General features: G+C 38.5%; 2 protein-coding genes across 2 annotated transcripts; both read right to left on the reverse strand.

The window, feature by feature from the left end:
* Nucleotides 1–805: 805 nt before the first annotated feature.
* tcf15 (transcription factor 15) lies at nt 806–2,340 on the reverse strand. The gene is made up of 2 exons (XM_067527385.1): nt 1,705–2,340; nt 806–1,102 (listed from the first exon to the last, which is right to left on the reverse strand). The coding sequence occupies exons 1-2, from the start codon at nt 2,179–2,181 to the stop codon at nt 1,040–1,042; spliced, it is 540 nt and encodes a 179-aa protein (XP_067383486.1). The 5' UTR covers nt 2,182–2,340; the 3' UTR covers nt 806–1,039.
* A 7,070-nt stretch (nt 2,341–9,410) lies between these two features.
* srxn1 (sulfiredoxin 1 homolog (S. cerevisiae)) lies at nt 9,411–14,397 on the reverse strand. The gene is made up of 2 exons (XM_067528360.1): nt 14,096–14,397; nt 9,411–12,926 (listed from the first exon to the last, which is right to left on the reverse strand). The coding sequence occupies exons 1-2, from the start codon at nt 14,330–14,332 to the stop codon at nt 12,717–12,719; spliced, it is 447 nt and encodes a 148-aa protein (XP_067384461.1). The 5' UTR covers nt 14,333–14,397; the 3' UTR covers nt 9,411–12,716.
* Nucleotides 14,398–16,812: the final 2,415 nt, after the last annotated feature.

Genomic DNA, 16,812 nt, shown 5'->3' on the forward strand with positions numbered 1-16,812 from the left:
ACAAATGCAATTATATTCGCATCATTTTCCATGATTGCACATCAACAGGCGCTCCACTTCTGTGCTGCACTGTGACCTCTGACCTCTTACCCTATGTCTCCCCTGTCCATTGGGCCCACAGCAGTGATTTATTCATCTGACATACCAACAGCTGTGCTGGGGGCTCCTGAGCAGAGTGTGTGCTACTATTTGCCGTGACTAATCGATAGCAGACTTCAAAAGATACCAGTCGTGAGATTTGGTAAAAAAAATACACTGGGCAATGACACCGGAAACCCTTAACCTTTGCTGTGACTCTGCAGGCTTCATAAACAACGTCATTACTGGAAACAATGGGCATGTGTGGGTGTGCGCAACATCTTTTAACAAAGACATAAAAGACAATTTGCCTGTAAACTGGTGATTAGGAAGAACCTTTTATGCTGCTTAAGATACATGTCGTATTTTCATTGAGCTATAGTTGTCAAGACATTTCATGTTTCCAAACTGGAATTAAAAGTTTTCCAACTGCCATCAAACCTGTTCGTCTTATTAGAAGATCTATTCTCAAATGCTACATGACCTGAAACAGAGGACTCAAAACATTTTTGACAGGACATTCAAGCTTTTTTTCTATTCCCCATATTATCACTCAACTCTGCACGTATGTCAATTTACATCAATTTCAGGCTCCTTTTGGCAATGATCGAGACAACGATTGCCAAAAGCAGCCTGAAATTATTTTTAACAAAAGCAACTTTTCTGTCACATTGGTGTTTTTGTCACAGGGAAGCACAATTTGAAATCAAAACCATCAGTGAATCGCTTTTATTTTGATAAAATATATTTTATTTAAAACCTTTGCACAAAAAAATACAAAACTCATAAGTTTCAAATGCACTGCATCTTTGAAAGACTTATGCTTAAAATTCTCAGTCAAGTATAAATAGTCTTTTTATTTCATCCAGCATGTGTATGTGTGTATTGAAACACCAGCTCTGACTCTTCCCTGAGACAGTCTTTGAGGATTTTCAGGTTGCAATTATTCACTGGTCTTCAGTCAGCGTCTCGTTCGCAGTGGACCCAGCCCTCGCATTTTTAAACAATCTTTGCCATCCTTTATCTGGAAAATAAAAACAATGACATATCTGTCAAACTAAGGTTAAACAAGATTACATTTTACCACACGTTTTCACCAAAACTCTCTGCATGTTTTATTTTCTCATGAAACAAACACATGATGCGACTTCATTTTCTACAAATCAGCAACTCATTTACAACCGTTGATGTCAAATTCATTTGCAACACATGCAAGAGGAAGCTGATGAAGCTGATGTCGACTATCACACATTATGTTTTGCACCACTCTGGAGTTCTCCCAATGAAAAATATCTGTGTCTTAACTCACTGAGGAATTGACAGCGAGTGCCAAAAGCTGCGGTGCGTAAAAGCCGTTTTTACGCACAAACTCCAAATAAAGTTATGAAGTTACAGAAAACGCCAACGATTAACCTATAAACAGATGCTGTTTTGATTAGATTGAAACCTTTTGAGTGGCACAATTAAGAACAACAAAACATGTCTGGGTTCAGAGATGGTCAGTGTGTTTCATATCATTCCGTGACTCTGTGATAAAAATTTAGCACATTTAACGCATCAGCAGCATTTGTGAGCTGGACTGTAAGCCTGTTTGGCTGTGGACATACAGTAACATACAGCATTTACCCCTTTTCTCTGGTTGCTCAGACAGAAGGTGCAGATGGTCCGCGGCTGCTTTGCGCCGCTCTCTCCTTGCGCATGGACTGCGCCGAGGCACGGCTGTTCGTCCTCACTGCCGTCACCAATAAGAAGCACGTTAGCCAGATGGGAAATGTAGCTGGATGCCAGACGAAGAGTTTCGATCTTGGAGAGCTTTCTGTCCACCGGCTCGGTGGGTATGAGAGTCCGAAGGGCTGTGAATGCGGTGTTGACACTCTGTGTCCTGCCTCTCTCCCTGGCGTTAGCAGCGCTCCTCTGCTTCATAACCACCGCGGAGTCGCCTTCCAGTTTGCGTGAAATCCTCCTGCGCTTTTCGCTGGAGTCGCCGTAACTTTGCTCCGAGCTGCCGTCACTCTCGCTGCGGTTTTCATCGTCCTCAGAGGTGACAGTGAAGTCCGTATAGATCAAGTGCGTCCCCACAGGCCGCAGCATGGCAAAAGTCATCTTTCAAAGTTACCAGTCCTAGCTCCAAATCCTTTGATAGATCAGAATGCAGACTCTCCCTACATCTCAACGTGGCACAAAGGCTGCCTGTAACCTGTGCTGAAAAATGTGTTTTTAATAAACTGGCCGACTTGTCATAGGTCAGTTTGTGTTGGCCTGTTGTAAAGACGGAGCCTGACCAGGTCAGCGGGGCTCTTATAGCTGGATGGGCGGAGCCGCAGGCAGCCCCAGTGTTACAGTAGCCGCTTAAGTACAGGGATATCTATCATTTTATAAAGTACAAATACACAATCATTTACACTAGTGTTTACAAGCTGAACTCTTGGAGGTATCACTAAAACTGCTTTAACACCCTGTGTGGAAGCGTTAAGGCAACTGGTTTTGGCAGTTCAGGGGTCAACATGTACCCCATCCTTTAGGCTATCGGCTTTGATTATTTATATATTGAAAATGAACTACTACAGACCGTAAAATTAAGCATTAAGTGAATCTTTCCTGTGTTGTGCTGTCATCAATTCCATAAGAATTTTCTCTGTGTAAAAAGTTTTGGTAAATAAATAATTTTAAATAAACTGACTTGACTCGCTTAGTATACAGAGGAAGATCTCCCCTGAGTTATAAGTTATAATGCACTAATGTGTATTTAACATCTTAGCATTGTCGCTGCAGGTTGAACTAACGTCCTACTAATGTTATAATGTTGGTTAGTTTAAAATCCATATTCGGATGAACTGATGGCTGTTTTGCATGCGAAGGCAAATGAACGAGTTATTGTCAAATAAAGTGGCATGTAAAGTGCAAGATACAGTTTTGTGTATACTAAATATAAAGTATGAGTACTTGAGTAAATTGACTTTTTTCCCTGTACTTTATGTACAGAATGCAGTGAAGTCTTGTTCTGCATAATGTGTCAGGAGAATGATCATAAACTTAAAAATTCAAATGTACAGGTACTGAGTTTTTTTTAAATACATTTTACTACAGGTGTGTTGCGTTAGCCTGACATGTTTGAAGGTGTTGTCACCCACTGAGGTTTGTTTTTGTTGGTTATAGACTAACATCTGAACATAATTGTTCAGCCGTTTGGAGACCTTGATGTGTATGTAAATGCTGCTTGTCCAGCCAGCTCTCAGATTTCCATTGGAAATTGTCAAGTCAAATGTAAGAAGTTTTTAAATTTGAATGGGTTTTTCAGGAAGCCTAGTCTATTGTTCCTTGTTACCTTCTATCACTATTTCACTACAGGCTGGAGTTAAGAGTAGTCCAATTGCTACAAATCAAATGGTGCTTTTGGCTCATAGTGGTGATCGCAGGTCGGGCAGCAAAGAATAATGTTAATTCTAAGTAAATAAACATTGAACACATGATGGTGTAGTGGCGAGGGTTTGTTTGGCTGCTGCCCCCCGGTTAAAACAAGAAAAACAAAGCAGTGGCAAATGTTTGACTTCTCCCTCCGAGCCACCACAGCAGGCACGGGTCTGCTCCAACCACAGCTGGCAGCACAGTCAACCACTTCAATGTGTCTCAGCTGCACCCCAGTCAGAACTGTCTGCCGAAGGAGCACTGAGGTCTTAGAAAGGACATGAACCAAACACAGCTCTCTGCATTGCCAAAGACTGTGAATATTTAATTTAGCAAAAATAAAGCGCTCTCTCCAGAGATTTCAGATCTGAAATGTACCAATATCTGATGATCCAGTCAAAGCACTTTTAAAGTCAACAAATTAACTCAACAATCTAACAATTCATGTTAAAACTTTCACATGCTCTCTGTTTCTGTGTAGTCACTCACATTACACAGAAACCATGAAAACTGTGAATTTATGATGTGTTGAGGGGGCGTGGGAACCAGTGTATGCTGTCAGAAGATTCTCTATGTGTATGAGAGCATGTTGACTTAGGACTACGGACAGATGACTAAGCATCTTTGAAACAACTCACTTATTTAATAGCACTGTTAAATAGTCTTTTGCTCATCCATGGAAAAAGTGGATCCATTCGTCCACAGTGATGAGGCGACAGCATGTTAGATTTCCCACCCAACGAGGTTTGTGTTGTTGTGCTTCAGAGATCTCTGAGAAAACCGGCTCTGTCTGAGTCACACAGTATTAGATTATGTGTGCTGACACTGTTGCATGTTGGATGTTTATTTCAGGCATTGAGCAACCACAGATTACATATTCAAATAACTTTTGTGATCCCCTGCTCCTACTGCTGCCATTATAGCTCAACCCATTAGGTTACCGTTGTGGATCTTAGTGAAATGTCTCAATAATTATTGGATTCAGAGTTGACCCTAGGATGCAGAGACCCAGTCCTACAAGCCTCTCTGCAGTGTCCTTACAACCGCCACCCCGCCGACAACTCCCACATACCTATAGAGACTGTGTCTGTTCCCCAACCAACTAAATTACATAAACCAAAATTGACCATAAGGGGAGTTAATCATGATAACCTAATAAAAGTTAAGATTACTCCTCTTACAGAACAAAACCCCCAAACTATTAAATCTGGACTATTAAATATTTGATCTCTCTCTTCTAAATCTATTTTAGTAAATGACTTGATAATTTATCACCAATTCGATTTATTTTGTCTCACTGAAACTTGGTTGCAGCAGGAAGAATGTGTCAGTATAAATGAGTCAACCCCCCCAAGTCATATTAATTATCATGTTCCTAGAAGCACAGGCCGAGCCGGAGGAGTAGCAGCAATCTTTCATTCAAGCTTATCAATAAACCTTAGACCTAAACATAGTTATAACTCATTTGAGAGCCTTACTCTTAGCCTTTCACACCCAAACTGGAAAAGTCAAAAACCATTATTTGTTATCGTGTTTTTGATTGAATTTTCTGATTTTCTATCTGATTTATTGCTTAGTGTAGATAAAGTCATTATAGTGGGTGACTTTAACATTCATGTAGATGCTGACAGTAACTGCCTGAGCATTGTGTTTAATTCATTATTAGATGTAATTGTTTTTCCCCAAAATGTAAATAAACCCACTCACTGTTTTAGTCACACGTTAGACCTTGTCCTTACGTATGGAATCTAAAGAGATAATTTAACAATAATTCCTCACAACTCACTTCTGTCTCACCATTTTTTAATAACATTTGAATTTACAATAACGGACTATACAGCAGTTGTTGGTAAAAATTCCACTATTGCAGGTGATTAAATGAAAAAGCTGTAAACAAATTTAAAGAAATTATTCTTTCATCGTTTGCTTCACCATATGTCAATGCAATGGAAAGCTGCCACCTTAATGTTACCCCTGCACAAGTAGATTATCTTGTTGACAATTCTGGAGTCTCATTACGTACAATACTTATTAGTGTTGCCACTCTGAAAAAGAAGGCAGTAAACCAGAAGAGCCAGTCTCCATGGTATAGGTCAAAACAAGCAACTTAAAACAGGGAACACGAAACTTAGAAAGGAAGTTGCGTTCCACAAATGTAAAAGAATCTTATTTAGCCTGGAACAACAGTTTAAAAATGTACAAAAAGCTCTCTGTGATGCCAGAACAGCATACAGACCAATATCTAATCTCCCTTTTATTTCTAAAATCCTTGAAAAAGTAGTTGCAAAACAATTATGTGACCACCTTTATAGGAATAATTTGTATGAAGACTTTCAGTCAGGATTTACAGTTCATCCTAGTACAGAAACAGCACTGGTAAAAGTCATCAATGATCTTCTCTTGGCCTCAGATAATGGACTCATCTCTGTACTCGTTCTATTAGATCTTAGTGCTGCATTGAATACCACTGATCACAACATTTTATTACAGAGACTTGTTCTTTAGCTCTCGGAACATTGCCAAAATTAGAAGCATCCTGTCTCAAAGTGATGCCGAAAAACTGGTCCATGCATTTGTTACCTCTAGGTTGGACTACTGTAATTCCCTACTTTCAGGATGCCCCAGTAACTCCCCAAAGAGCCTGCAATTCATCCAAAATGCTGCAGCAAGAGTGCTGACTGGAACTAGCAAGAGAGATCATATTTCACCTTCACTAGTTTGTCTCCATTGGCTTCCCATTAAATCTAAAATAGAATTTAAAACCCTGCTTCTTACATATAAAGCTCTGAATGTTCAGGCTCCATCATATATAGAAGACCTCATAGCACCATATCATCATAGTAGACCACTTCGATCTCAGAATGCAGGCCTACTTTAGGTTACCAGAATTTCCAAAGGTAGAATGGGAGGTAGAGCCTTTAGCTATCAAGCTCCTCTACTGTGGAACCAGCTCCCAGTTCAGATTCGGGAAGCAGACACCCTCTCTACTTTTAAGTCTAGACTTAAAACTTTCCTCTCTGATAAAGCTTATAGTTAATTATACACTGAGCTCATTTCCTCCTCTTGTCCCTCTCTCCTCTCCTCACACCCCACAATTGTCACCACTGTATCACATTAACTCTGTGTGTTTTGTCCCATAGTTGTCTTTCTCGTTCTCTGTCCCCCTCTCTCTGTCCCTTTCTGCAGGTGTCCCTGGGCTTTAAAGCTGTGTGTTTTCCAGTGTGCAGCTACTGGTCCCACCAACCTGCCCGATGTTTTGTTGTTGCTTTTGTTGCTCTTTTCTTTTCCCTCTTCACTTTCCACTCACCCCAACCGGTCAAGGCAGATGGCTGCCCACCCTGAGCCTGGTTCTGCTGGAGGTTTCTTCCATTAAAGGGAGTTTTTCCTCTCCACTGTTGCCTATGGCTTGCTCAAGGGGGAACTGTTGGGTTCTCTCTATACATCTTTACATTCTTGACTTTATTCTGTAAAGTGCCTTGAGATGACTTTGTTGTGAATTGGTGCTATATAATTAAGGTTGAATTTAATTTAATTGATTCGAGTGTTGTGAAAGTTGGTTAAATTAATTATGATGCTCAGAAAATGAATTTTAATATGGAAACATTTGTAATACTTTTCCACCAGGTGAAAAATACATTTTCCCACAATGAAGCTAATCACACTCGCATCAGACAGGGTAATACTTTAATAATATTAATATAATCTTTGTACAATTAAACACAAAGCTGGTGGAATTGGACAAACTTTATGCATAATAAAAGCTTAAGTACTTGCTTAAAAAGTGTCCATTGACGACTTGAGGCGTTAATTTTAACACTGAGACAGTGAACAGATGGTCCCACTCCACAAACACTTAAGTGTACACTTAAGGGAGTTTTAAATCTTAAGTGTCAATTCAGCTGTGGTAAGAGCTTTACCCCAGTTTACACTACAATAAGTGTTACACTATGAGGAAACCAACAGTGTCATTTATTTTTGACACTATACAATATAAGTGTTAATCAAAATGAACCAATGGTATTTACTTTAAATGAGTGTTATACTTAGTCCCAATACAGTGTTTTTTCACTTACTACAATGTTTTGAATTTTCTACTTTGGTCTGTTTAATAAATGTTAAAGTTTAGTTTGGTCAAAACAACAACAGCAACAATGTATTCATGTCTTTAAAAAAAAATGTATTAAAAGTATAGAAATTAAAGAGTTAACCCTTCGAGTTTTTTTTTTTTTTTTTTTAAAGATTTTCACTGTATGTATACAGTGTAAAATAAGCCAACTTGACTGGACTTGACTAAAAATCAGATGCAACACTGATCTTTTTTTTTCATGTCTGTTTTAGTCTCTACTTTCATTATAATAAAGCATAATTAGTAAGTTTCTTATATAATTTTTAAACTTTTTATATAGTTTTTATGCACCACCCTTATCAGAAACTGTAAAAAACAACAAACTTGACAAGCCTTGCCAAGCAAAACTGCTAGCTTACCACCAAACTAACAAAGCAAAAATAATGTTAGTACTACTTTAGAAATCCCATTTTTAATCGACTAAGCAAATATAAACAGAATATTTCCGGTATTAGGACAAAACCAACTAGTTTTCACCACTTTAGTGACAACTTCTAATAACTAAGCTATTTATCCTTGTATCTAGCTAGAGTTGCGCTGGCAGCTAAGGCTAATGTTAGCGGTTTGTAACTGGTCACTTAAAGGTAACTGCTAATGTACCACACATGCTATCAAGGTCCTGACACAGTCTTTTCTATTTGTTTCTGGGACATCTCAAATCAACACAATCACACCCCAACTCACCACGATAATGTTACCGTCTAGGTTATATTGTTGTTAAAGCATGGTTAGGTTAGCATGAAATGGCTAAATGTATGACGTTTGATTTAGCCGCTGACTGTGCCCTGTTAGTCCTTGGTAATTCAGCATTTTCAGCTTCAAAACTAGCAAGTTTAGGGTGACAGAAAATATTTGACTTGGCGAGGAAATAAAATACCAATGTCATGAATGAGGGCTTACCTCAGTCACACAAAATGAAATTCTGAAGCTTTTTCCAGATAAGGCGGAGGTGGGCAGAGCTTTCCTGAGTTAATTTGAAAGTGACAAATCTTACTGTAACTTGGTGTGGAAAAAAAACAGCAAAGGCGGAGGTGGAACAAAGTACAACACATCTCTCTGAATTGTAGTGAAGTAAACACCACAAGTATTGTAGTAGTTACAGAAAGTGCAAGAAATCTACTTAGTTCCTTACGACTTCTGGTTAAACATCAAACAATTACACTGCTTTGCACAATTTTCTTACTATACCTCTTGAAACGCTGAAAACCAACAAGGAATATATCCAGAGGACAAATGTTGTTTATCTACAGGTATAGTTAATGCATTCGTGTCACAGAGCTCTAGTGATTTATTTCTATAACTGAAACTGCAAATACTTGCTAAAGCAAGAAGACTCCAGCTGTATACAGTACCTAACAAATACACAATTTATTCTTGTTTGAGGAATGTTTGCTAAAACTAAGAACCTGAAAAAAAGAACCACATGTAAATCATTGTTGACTTTTGGTTCACCAACAACACCACATCATCAGTGAGGCCTTGCAGACAGCAGAATATCAGTTTCCTGGTGTTTCCAACAAGGATCTCTTCTGGCCTTATGAGACCCTTTCAGGGTCAAAACAGAGAGACATACACAGACAGACAGACACGACTAACTATATGACCATCACAACTTTACTGTAATTTGAACCATTGTTAGTTATATGTCATTGTTACAGTATTTTTAGGTTTTAGGTTATCCTAGTTGATATTTAATATTTTACATTTGTAAATATGTGTGACAGCTTCATAATGATGCACAGCTGGAGGGTGACACAATTTCAGTTTTATTGTGCTTCCACAATGACAAAAAGTATGCCTTCTACTAAGTCAACTGCTCATTTTAAAGTGGAGCCCTTTCAAGCGGAGTATGTTTATGTCCTGTTGTGTTGCCATATTTATGCTAATTTATGTGTATTTAAATGAGAAAATGAGGTAAGCGTATGAAAATTGTTGCGCTCTCATTAGTTACTGTGGTTTATTTCACTATTTCACAGCAATGACATAGTTTGCAGTGGCAGGACAGACTTTTTTCAGAACAAAAAAAACACAATAATATAATAATATATTTTTAAAAAATCTATACCTGCTTCACCAAATCTCATAAAGGGTTTGTAAGTATAAAATAGTCACCTCAGGTTCATGTGTAAAATGATATTACACAGTATTTTTGAGCAAAACAACACTGATCTGCTAAGGAGTAATGTTATGACGATCAGCATGGCTCCAGTCCATTTGTGAAAATGACCACTTCCTCTTCTTAGCCCCTCAAATCCCCTTGATCTGTTTAAAGCCTCAAAGATAAAGCGTACAGAACCACCCATGAAAACCGTTCCCCGAAGCAACAGGTGCAGCATAGTTTTTCATACTGGTGTTGCGTGTCAAATGCCCTTTGAGGATATGGTTACTTCCAGACAGTGAGCGAGCTACAGGAAATCTTCTCACACGCGACAATTCAGAGGAGAAATTTAGAGTCCTTTAGGGCCGCTTGGTAAAAGCGGCCCCAGGTCTCCCTTCATTTCCTCAATGGCCACGAAGGGAGACCATCAAGCAGCTCGGAGTTTGCATTGTGCAGGCAGTGATATCGGAAAGGCCTTGTTTCTGAGAAATGGTATGGTTTACCTATATAATTCTGCAAACCCAAAGTTCCTTCCTCTAAAGCAGAGACAAGGGAGCCCTTGTCTGACTTGATATAGGAAGCAGGACCAGTCTCAAGGACAGCACCAACAACAAACAGGGCATCTTGTACTACATTTTATAAAACAGATTAATCCATTATCATAATTATTTGTCATGTTAAAGGAAGGCAACACGCTTGTGTTTTTTATTCTAAATGTACTGCTGTTATACTAAAAAGGGACTATTCATTTCAGATGTGTAGCCCTATTTTAACTGATGGTGCTTCAAGCGAGAAAAAGAAGCTTTTGTTGCAGAAGGGTTTTCATATGAACTGACCTGACGCCGAAGGTAAAAATGGGCTTCCGACTTCTTCAGTTTCTCAGGTAAAACACAATCTGGAAGGCTACAGGAGGGATCCTTTTCTGAGATGACAACAAAGGAAGGCTGATGATGGGAGAAACGGGCGCTCTCAGCAGGACGCAACAACATCTGGAGTAAGATGCTGTCAGCCTGATGTTCTCATAACTGACTGCTGCTACAAACCATCTGGTTCATAGACACCCTTCTATTACATTGTCTCCTGGTGCTGACTGATACATCAAAACGAGAATATCTATGCATCAATGCAATTGAATGTATCACTGAAAAATTGGGGACTATGTGACTGAGATTTTATATTTGTACTGCTATAGGCTTGTTTTTATTTTATCAGAAATTTGCATTCAGTACCTCCCAATTTTTTTTTTTTTTTGGAGCTGCACACTAAGCAGCTCTGAAGCATTTAGTTTCTAACATTAATAATGGTGACTAACCATAGCATTTCAGAACAAAAATAACTTTAATGTGACCCATGTATTTTCATCAGTAGTTAGGAGGATCTCAGAAATGCACCAGAAAAGCCTTTTTATAGAAGACATTTAGACATGTTATTGTATGACAAGCACAAGGTGTAAATTATTAAAAGAATGACTACTTCAGTTCAGTTCCTGGACTGTGTACACATCCATTTACTCCAGCACTCAGATGAAGCGGTGGTGATGTTTTGCACATGCTCACATCATATCAATCAGGGCCTTGTTTACCAAAAACAGTGCATGTGAAGATGCTCTCAGCATGCTTGAAGAAGGCTAGGAGGCCTTGTTTTTGTTCATTTGTGTTCATTGTTAGGTAATGTTTCATGTAAAATAAGTCAGCCTTAAAACTAAGCTGAAGATCTTCTTTTCCTTTTGGCTGTTCCCTTTTCAGGGGTCGCCACAGCGAATCATGTGCCTCCAATCTCCTCTTTGGTCTTCCTCTAGACCTCCTGCCTGGCAGCTCCAACCTCAGCATCCCTCTACCGATATATTCACAGTTTCTCCTCTGAACATGTCCAAACCACCTCAATCTGGCCTCAAAACTAAGCTGAAGATACAATTTCTATTATCAATTTCTATTATCACTCTCTCTTCCTGCCTGATGTATTTTATTTTTTATGGGTACAGAGAACAGCATACTGATAATTTTACTCTGTATTGCACATTAAACTTTATTCATTATTTATAAACTTATTTTCATACCTGACAGATCCAAGTACTGAATATCTTTTGCATTGTTCACTTTGTGATTTGTGTATTGTTAACATATGACACTGCTGCCTTGCCAAACATGTGTAGCACTATGAAGCTCCTCTTTAACATTTGAAATCAAATGTTTTTGGGAAACTAAATTCAGAACCATAATAAAGAGCCACTGAGTTGGAACATACCTTCAGTTCAGTGTCTGACTTGAAAGTAAACTGGGCAATTACCTGCAAATTCTGACTCTAATGATATTTAAGTTCATTAAAACGGGCTACAGAAAAGGGGGGCGGCTGTGGCTCGGTTGGTACAGTGGCCACCTACTGACCATATGGTCAGAGGTTTGCGCTCTGTTCTTTCCAACCACATGTTGAAGTGTTCCTGGGCAAGACACTAAACCATCAACAAGCCCATCCCCATCCCCAGCTGTAGAAGCTCGGTAGAAACTGGGGAGGGCTGCGTTGTAAAAACTGCTAACATGTGGACAAATGATCTGCTGAATCTTGAACAGGATAAAGCCAGTAAAACAAATTGCTGCAAAAGCCACAGTGTCCAAGCAGTACATTGTTTGTATGTCTTTTACTAGTTGACCATTTCCTCCAAATAGGTAACAGAGCAAAATTCAGACCCACTCCCATGTGAATGTAGCAACATATTATTTGAGTAGGCATACTGTCAAATGTCAAAAAGTCTGAAAAGTCCTCCGTTTAATTGAGAACTTTTAACAATATAAAATCTCCATTTGCTGTACAAAAGGATGGCAGCGGGTCCCACTGCTTCATTTAATGTACAAAAAAAAATAACTGCAGCAAAACAGTTAAGTACTAAGAACTAAAGAGTTACATTTCCCCCTGCTGGTAAATCCATTTTTCTGTTGTCTGTGGCAGTAACAGAAGAGTCATAACTGTGTTTGAGCCACCTGAGCCAAGCCGCTCATAAAAGGTGCTTGAGTTTTACCGCAGATCTGGCATTGAAGCCCCCAAGTATGTGCTAAGGTCTGAGACATTCGATTTGATGATCTTGGCTGGGATGGTTGGCATGTTTAACCTCTGATACGCAGCGAACCTGTGACAGCCTCCAAAGGAGTAGTAGTAATTTCCCCCCTCTCTGCCTTTGATCCAAAGCACATCAATTGGAGGAACAATGCTGATGTCTGCTGTCTCCTGGAAAGGAACGACAAATTCATACACCAGGTGTGAAATAATGCATGCATTGCAAAAATATATATATACACATACATACATAGAAACTTCAAAATTTCCCTCTGGCAATTGTTCTTCCAGATCACTTCAACTTCTCATATTTTTAGGCTGTCAAAATGTTTAAGATCTATCCAGACAGACTTTCAATGTTTCCTCTGCCACCGATTGCTACAAAAGTGCTAATTTTTAATGTCAGTTTGCTGCAGGGGTTTCACTTACTTCTTCTCACTTCAAAAGTCAACTAACACAGAGGTACCCAAAACATTCAAACAATATCATTCTATGGGAAACCCAGAGGAAATATGAACATAGGAACCTGAAATCTATGTAGTTGTATTTACAGTGTATTTACAGTATTTACAGTGCTTGGGGTGACTGGTGTTTTACAAGCCCTGTATTTTACTGTATCTTTTTGCAATGTCCAACGGTGGAAAATAACTAAGTACATTTTCTAAAGAACAGTACTGCACCAACATACAATTTGATTTACTTTTCTTTCATTTTAATTTTTGCCATTTCCTGTCACTTTGACACCAGTATATTTCATAAGGCAATATTAGACTGTACTCGTCAATGGACTACATTTATTTTGCTGATTTGGATTAGTAATAAAAAAAATATAATCAAATATTAATGTAAATTAAGGTGTAATGTAGATAGTTAAGCACTTTCATTTTGATAAGACTTTTGAATGTAAACTTCAAAACAAACCTAAATGCAGAACATTTACTGCCTGCTACCCATCAATTCACAGGGATGTCCTCAGCACTGGTGGATACACTGTACAAGTACACATATACTTAAAAACATCTACCAATACAACAATCAGAAAATGCTAAATTATAACTACAATAAAAACCTCTGCATTTGAAAGTCTTGAGAACATTTGGCTATAGTCTATTCAAAATGTAATGTAGCTTTTGTGTGTCAGCTCAGCACCATGTTTTAGCTTGTTAACTATTACCTGTCAGATAAATGTAGTGGAGAAAAAAGTGAAATATTTGCCTGTTACGTGTAAGTGCAAAATGCAACACTGCAGTACTGGAACAAATGTACACATTTAATGTACTTATGTACTTTCCTCCACTGTTCTTAATATTTAAATAGACCAAATCTAACATCGAAGTTACCTTTATTGTGTCCATGAGACTCTGGACTTTCAGCTCGTCCAATACCGGCGGAATCGGTCTGATGATGATGTTTAATGGGACGTTATGAACTTCTTCGACGGTGTCTGAGTGAATCGAGCGGTTTTCATTGTTTTTACTCGTTCCCGCACAAGACTGGGTGGACATTACCAACAGGTTTCTACTGTATAAAAACCACAGCTTCACTGGACATTTAGTGCCTTGCACAAAACGAAACATTTACACACCGATTAGATTGTTCGGTTTGACTACGTCTCTTCTTCCGCGATAGTGCGTCGGATCACTACCGGGGACGTGTTTACTGGTTTACCGCGATGTCAATCAATTCTAAACCACACCCCCTCTACACTGTTTGAGACAAGCTCCGGTTAGAAATACTGGGGGGGAAGTTGGTACGTGGTCCAAACAGTCATCATTGTTTCATTCATTTTTTTTTACTGTAGAAAGTTTTATTCATTTGTACTTTCGTTTACATTGTATATGCATTGTATATTCTTATCTACTGTGAATGCATTTGCAGTATTGTTATTCTAATTTTCCAGTGTCATTTTAATGTTGTAATGTCACTTTTTATTCAACCATGACAACACCATTCTAATTAAATACCTTTGCATCAGTCTAATATCTTAACTTCTTGTCCCGTTCAGGATCTTAGGGCTGCTGAAACTCAGCCCAGCTGGGCCCTGGACATATTGTTAGTTTTTCACAAGGCAAGACAGACCATTCATACATTCATTCGCTTCACACAGGCCACATTAACTTTAGGTTAATGAAAAATGCCCACTATGTATATTGGCATTTGGAAAAAGCAAACTAACTGTTGTTTAACATGAATACATTTATTATTATTGTTAATATTAAACATTATTCTTATGAACCTAAGAACATTTTAGTAACATTCTGCGATATTGAGTTTAGTTTTTTCAACACCATTTTCAAATTATTGCTTTATTATATTTTTCCACAATTTACTGACAATATATTGAAGTGATCATTTTATAATTATTACCTCTGAAGCTCTGTATCTTGTTTAAAAATAGCAATATTTGTTTGAGGAGCATGTGGCATAAATGTTGTTAGGCTGCCCTTTGATGATTAATTATCTCTGCTCCAACACTGCTGTGTATCAGTGAGACGGACAGTTATTGTAGTACATAAGTCATAAGTCGCAACTCAGAAAATAAGTTCACCGCTGCAGCTGAACTTTTAGAACAAGGGTAAGTGCTTTAAAGGAGCCTCTGAGCTTTTCAATCTTTAAGCAGAAGGAGTGGTTAGCAATTAGCTAGTGACTATAGTTGTTAATGAGGTCAGTGTTTGGTATTGTCGACTGCTGCATGATATAGGTGTCCTCCCTCAAAGTGCTTTATTTGGTAATATTCTATTTTTGCAGGGATTTCAAAGAACCAGTCAGGTTGCTGTGGTTACAGAAAGGACGTCTGGGCTTGCAGCTTTTGCACAGGTAAGTGGGAAGCTTCAAAGACCTGCGGCAGTGGAATAGAAACAGGACTATTGTTGTCTCCAATCTACAGCTACAGAATCTTCTAATGACACAATTAAAAATGATTTCTTGGACAGGAGACGCAGGCCATTATATTCAATTATTACAAATAGTTTGAATTACAATCGCAATGTGTTTTATGTTGATTAATTGGTCACATGGGGATCAGCTGGAACATGAAGGAGCTCTATATATAGTATGTGATCATTAGTCGTGGTATGAGTACATTATATAGTCTGAGAACAAAGCTTAACAAAATACTCTGTGAATTACATGCAGCAGTGATGGTAATCAATTTTTTTTTTCATTGGCGAATTTTCGTTTTGCAGCAACAGCAACAATCGGTTTTTAATTTCTTCAAAACAGCTTAGCTTTGAATACCACCCTACATTTTCTACCTACGTTTCTTAAAGAGCAATTTTGCTGACACCAGTGTAGGGAAAAAGCAACTGAAAAACTCCAATTAGGCTCTAATATGCTGACATGGATGGTACAGCTTGCTGTTTGACTGTATATTTGTACGAATAACTAAAGAGTCGTATATGTGTAGTGACATGACCCCCCTTGAGTGTTCACTACTTTATACAAGGTCAGATTCAAATCTTTACTTTGCTGTCAATCAAAAGCCACTTCATCACACACCAAAAGAAACCAGCGTCACACAAAGAAAAGCATATAGACATGTAAATCATCTCCAGTGCTGAGGTGTGTTTGGAGTCCCACTACACTCTGCATGACCTTCTGCTGTCACAGCAGGACTGTATTCTAGTTGCTAACATATCTCAATTACTTAGATTGAGTTAGTCACACAGGTACATCAGCAGGTCATGGAAGAACAGTTCCCACATAATGATTTGCTGTTAATATTAGATTTCAGTCCCCATGGGATTGTCACACTTAGTGCAGCTGGAGAAAATTACCTGCCAGCTTTCCGACAGGGAAGTGAGCTATATTTATTTTTACCTTTTTTTTTTTAACACATTGACATGCTTTTAAAGTGATAATTATTCTGACGGCGATTTTCAGTCTTCAAACTATAGCTTTGTGATAGATGAAAGTGTCTGAAATCATGACACGGTTTAGCAACTGTGGATGTTTGCAGCTGAATGTGTGACTGATTTGTTCAGTGAAGTTGATTATTCACTGATGGCTCTTGCTGCCTAAACCTATGAAATTATTTCCTGCGCTTCCTTCTAGTACA

This window comes from Channa argus, chromosome 13 (assembly GCF_033026475.1).
Source record: "Channa argus isolate prfri chromosome 13, Channa argus male v1.0, whole genome shotgun sequence".
Lineage (NCBI taxonomy): Eukaryota > Metazoa > Chordata > Actinopteri > Anabantiformes > Channidae > Channa > Channa argus.